This window comes from Adiantum capillus-veneris, chromosome 14 (assembly GCF_014529385.1).
Source record: "Adiantum capillus-veneris isolate H3 chromosome 14, ASM1452938v2, whole genome shotgun sequence".
Taxonomy (NCBI): Eukaryota; Viridiplantae; Streptophyta; class Polypodiopsida; order Polypodiales; family Pteridaceae; genus Adiantum; species Adiantum capillus-veneris.
In genome coordinates this window covers 100,029,363-100,034,427 of record NC_140944.1, presented here as the reverse complement: position 1 = coordinate 100,034,427, position 5,065 = coordinate 100,029,363, and the positions used below count along the sequence as shown (strand labels likewise).

The 5,065-nt window shown below is 45.1% G+C and overlaps 2 protein-coding genes across 2 annotated transcripts; both read right to left on the bottom strand.

Annotated features, from left to right (window-relative positions):
* Nucleotides 1-516: 516 nt before the first annotated feature.
* Nucleotides 517-3,923, bottom strand: LOC147442835 (pentatricopeptide repeat-containing protein At3g09040, mitochondrial-like). Its single transcript, XM_086528852.1, has one exon. It carries the CDS (start codon nucleotides 3,921-3,923, stop codon nucleotides 1,656-1,658), a length of 2,268 nt encoding a protein of 755 aa, XP_086384978.1. The 3' UTR covers nucleotides 517-1,655.
* Nucleotides 3,924-3,948: 25 nt separating this feature from the next.
* Nucleotides 3,949-4,571, bottom strand: LOC147442834 (pentatricopeptide repeat-containing protein At4g25270, chloroplastic-like). The gene is made up of 2 exons (XM_086528853.1): nucleotides 4,438-4,571; nucleotides 3,949-4,351 (listed from the first exon to the last, which is right to left on the bottom strand). The coding sequence occupies exons 1-2, from the start codon at nucleotides 4,527-4,529 to the stop codon at nucleotides 3,949-3,951; spliced, it is 495 nt and encodes a 164-aa protein (XP_086384979.1). The 5' UTR covers nucleotides 4,530-4,571.
* Nucleotides 4,572-5,065: the final 494 nt, after the last annotated feature.

The window sequence follows — 5,065 nt, the reverse complement described above, 5'->3', positions numbered from 1 at the left end:
GCAAAGATTTGAAATTCGCTACTACGCTAACGAAGTAACTAGTGCCTGTTGAGGAGCTATGTCACTGCTATCAATGCAATGAGAAATAGCTATAAAAAAGACCAAGATATTGTTGTCCGTCCCTCTATCCCAGGCAACCCACCCAATGCTCATGCGACCTAGCATTCACCCCCAATACTTGGTCATGTCTATAAGCACAAACTTACCAACCTCCCATGGTTGTAATCACTTCTCCATTGGCATGTGCATGCCAAGAAAGGATACAGCGGCCTTCGTACAACATCACCCTTTCTTGCCTCCGCCTCTGCAGCTTCAAATGAGATGCTTTTAATTGTCTTGCAGCTCGATGCTGGCAATGAAAGCAAAGAGTATTGGACCCAACTGCAATTTCTGTACTATCAAAATCCTGCAAAAGGAGAACTGAAGACTTAATATATTTGTTAGAAATGCATCAAAGCACTTGCATGACAAGAAGCCCGCAAGATTACATTTGCCCCTAATCTCAAACAAGAAGACTCCAATCAAATCAGTAGGACATTGCCCGGGAGGCCAAAGAATAGTACAAGCCCCTCCATAATACTTGAGAAGCTCATGATATGCATGTATACTCTGATGTCGTTTTCGCTATTATGTGACCTTGGATTTTCCAATCTGTTATACAACTTTTGATTCTGTCCATCTATTGTACCCAATGTCAACATTTCAGAAATCAAAACTGAAAAAGCAAGCAGCCAACCACAGACTGCTGGCACTCATTTGTCTGCATCTGCTTGGTCCCTGCTTTTGCGATATTAGAATCCCTCATCGCTGAGCCTCTGCCTTTCCTTGCCTCTTGACAACCCAAAAATGGAAGCATTGCATCCAACCCATTGTCTTTAAAATGAACAGCCGTCTGCTTGTCAGCTGCGCACTCCTGAAGCGCAGCCACGTGGTTAGTGACGTGTCCAATTGGCATGGCATGGATGAAGAAGGTTCTGATATTTGAACAAGTGAGAACACATTTTGTTTAAACACTTACTCAACCGTGCGTCCTGTGCCACATTTGAAAGCTTGCTGAGATGTATCCAATCCAGCCGCATCTGCCTTCTTATGCCAACCAGTCAGAACCTGAATCATCCTCCCAGGACTCCGTACACCACTAAGGTTGCAGATCAGCCAGTTCTCCCAACACCAGTGAAAAGTGCCTGCAGTTTGCGCAATCCCATTGATTCCGACTGTTAAACTGCTGCCCTCAATGTGCAGGTATGACCCAATGCAAGAGCTATAGGTGCGATATGCAGATGTTACTGCCTAGCTCAAGTGCTCTTTAACAATCAACTGTGTCTTCTTGGCAGCCTTGACCACAGGCTTCAAGCTTTGCCTTCTCTCTACTTGGTGTTCAGACTCCTCTATGTTCACCCTTTCTCCTCTCGGAATCATTCTCTTTGTTCCATTGATTACGCCCTCCATTTTCATCGTCATTAATAAATTTAAGCTGCATCTGTTTTTCTCCCTTGTGTTTAAAAGGGCTGTGTCTGCTTTCCCTGCATCTGTCGTTCTCCTTTGTGTTTAAAAGGGCTTTGTCTGCTTTTCCTCTTTGTCATACACAAAAGTACTCCATGTGATGAGAGATCAATCTTCAATACCGACAAGCAAGAAATTTTGGCACGTGTTTTCTACCCCACATCATAGTATTCACTGAAGTGATGAGTTGATGCTCCTGTACAATTTGATTGCCATTCTTCCTCATCCTCTATTGGCATCTCATCAGGCCCTTTCGCTTTATTCTCAGTAAAAGTAGAGTGCTCTAGCCCTTTTGCTTGTTCTTGCAGGCCAGCATCAGTGTATATGTTTGAAATCAAAATATATTGGGCAGTGTCCATGGGATGTAGCTGTACCGCATGATCAAAGGCTAGTTTCCCCAACCTTACATCCCCATGCGTACGACAAGCACGAAGTACACACAACCAAATTGAATAATCTGCACGCATTGGCATTCTCTGTAAGATATTTTCAACCACCTTGAGCTTTCCTGCTCGACCAACCAGGTCTATTAAGATGGAGTAGAGCTTCGCATCAGGAGTTATTCCATGGACTCTACCAAGAAACTCGAAGTACTCAAAGCCTTTGTCAACAAGGCCGGCATGACTGTAAGCAGTAAGAAGCAAAAGAGACGTGACTTCATCTGGTTTACCACCTGCCAACTGCATTCTCTCAAAAAAATGCACACTAGCATCACAGTTTCCTTCATGGGCATAGCCTGCGATGCACGCATTCCATGAAACAATGGCAGGCTTTGGCAGCCCATTGAAGACTTCCAAGGCATCGGTGATGCTTGCACAACTCCTGTATGCAAAGATGACCGTGTTGGCCATGATAGGGGACATGTCACAACCACTGCAGAAGATGCTAAAATGAAGCTGTCTGGAGATCTCCAAGCAGCCAGTTAAACCACATGCCTGCAGCACACACATGAGGGTTATATTAGTCGCAGTGACACGGACTGCTTGCATGTCTCTATACAAATCCAAAACCGTGTCTCCCTGTTCCTGTTCAATGTATGCTGATAGCAAAGCATTCCAAGGCACTATGTTATATGCTGGCATCTCATCAAACACAGCCTTTGCTGCTTCAAGAGTCCCACATTTTCCATACATACTTATAAGAGTGCATCCAATGTAGACATTTTCTGTAAAGCCCTTCTCCTTCACCAAGGCATGTACAGTTTTGCTAATTTCCAAAGATGCCTCCTGAACAAAATTCTCATCTGAATCTGCCAAAGCACCACATGCTTGAAGCACGCATACATACGTGAGCTTATTTGGGCTCTGACCTTCCACAAGCATCTGCCTGTACAGCTGTAATGCCTTTCCCCCCTCATTCTGATCAACATACACAGACAGCATCGCATTCCATGTCACTGTGCTACGCTCAATGCATTGAATGAAGACATTCACAGCATACGTGATGCTTCCACACTTGCCATACATACTAATAAGTGTGTTCTCGAAAAAAATGTGTGATGAAAGACCCTTTCTCTTAGCATCAACATGGAGTGCTTGACCAATTTCCAAAGCGACAACACGAACTGCTTCCCCCTTAACAAAAAGAGACCCTTCGCTTTCTGCTAGAGTGCCGCATGCTTGAAGAGCAATAATAAGTGTAAGATTGTCCACTTCAGCCCGTTCTTCTTGCAATTGTTTGTACAACTTTAAAGCCCTGTCCCCCTGGCCTAGCTCTACATATGCTGAAAGCATAGCATTATATGAGATTACCCCAAAATTTAATGCGCTCTTGAACACGGTTTCTGCATCAGCAAGACTCCCACACCTTCCATACATGCTCACAAGTGTGTTAAGTATGAAAGCATTTGAACTTGAGCCCTTTGTCTTACTAGCATCCTGGTGCAAAGCCTGACCGATCTTTAACGGAACCACTTTAACTGTCTGCGCTTCCACAGCAAATGCTTCTTCTTTCTCTGTTAAAACACTGCATGCCTGAAGCGCGATGACAAAAGTTTGAAGGTTTGGGGGCTCACCTTTGTTAAGCATGTGGTTATACAATTGTAAAGCCTTTTTGCCTTCACCCCCCGCAACATAAGCAGATAGCATTGCATTCCACATCACTACGTTGTGGTAGGACATGCTAGCAAACACCTTTTCTGCTTCTGTGACCATGCCGAACTTGCCGTACATGCTCTGAAGCGCACTGCCGATGTAGACATCTGATGCATAACCCTTTTTCCTAGCATCAGCATGTAATGCTTTGCCAATTTCCATGAGTACGGAGGTATTTGTTTCATCCAACTTTCCGAGGGTACTGCATGCTTGCAATGCATAGATGAATGTTATGGTATTAGGGCTGACGATTCCCTCCTCTACTAGCTGCCTATAAAGCTGCATGGTCTTTTCTTCATGATGATTATCTACAAAGACTGACAGCATTGCATTCCAAGAGACTATATCGGGCTCAATCAAGCATAGAAAAATTTTCTGCTTCTTTCACACTTCCACACTTTCCATACATGGCAATGAGGGTATTACCCACAAAAGTGTATGAAGAATAGCCTTCTCTCATTGCAAGGCTATGCAAGTTTACGCCCCTTTCAAGGTCGGGGATGCTACCACAAGCTTTGAACAGTGCAACATAGGTGTATTCATCAGGTTTTACACCTTCTTCTTGCATCAATGAATAGATGAAGAGGGCATCCTGGCCTCGGCTTTGGTCTGCGTACCCAGCGATCACTGCTGTCCATGAGTGGACTGTGCAAAGGGGCATGCTTAGAAGTAGCTGGTGAGCATCATGAAGAGCACCGCACTTGGCAAGCGTAACCACAAGGTCATTTCTTAGGGACTCAATAAGAACAGTCTGTCTGTGAAAGGTAAGATGGTCATAAAAGGCTTTGGCGTGAGGAAAGGACCTAGCTTTATGGCATGCTTTGAGAAGAGAGAGGCATACCTTGTTGTAGTCTGTTGTATTGGAGCAGATGGGCATGTCATACAGGGCCAAGTTAAGAGCCTTGTCGAGCTCGCATTTCCTGCAAAGGGCATCAATGTGGAAGACAGTGGTAGTGGCAGTCTTGGGCACGAGGTGATGGTGAGTGTTGCCGATGCCCTCCATGGCAGCCCTCATCACAAATTATCAGTCAAGCTAATGAGTGTGCTTTCTCCCCTCCATTGGACAGCGCGCGAAGCCATCCTTTTTCGGATGAGTTGCATGGGCAACTCTCTTCAGCGGCCCTTGACGTTCAGGTGGGTAGTTGATTTGCCTCTGGGCATTGTGGCAGGTTCGCAGCCTTCGCCAACGCAATACACGCATTTGCAATTGTAATGAAGGTTGCTAAAGCAAATGTACTACTACTACCGGCTCCTCATATTATATTAGCTAGAGCTAGAATATTTTCAGATTCGCTCAGGTCCCTCAACATTGAGTTGATGTCCTTCGTGCAAGAGAGAAGGCCTTTATCGTCGCTGGCCCACACCACGAGGCCACCAATCTGCGCTGGTGCGAGGACTATACGTTGTTAATCAAGAAGTATATCTTTTGCCACTGTCCTAGTGTCTAACTTGTGTGACATCCTCCCCGA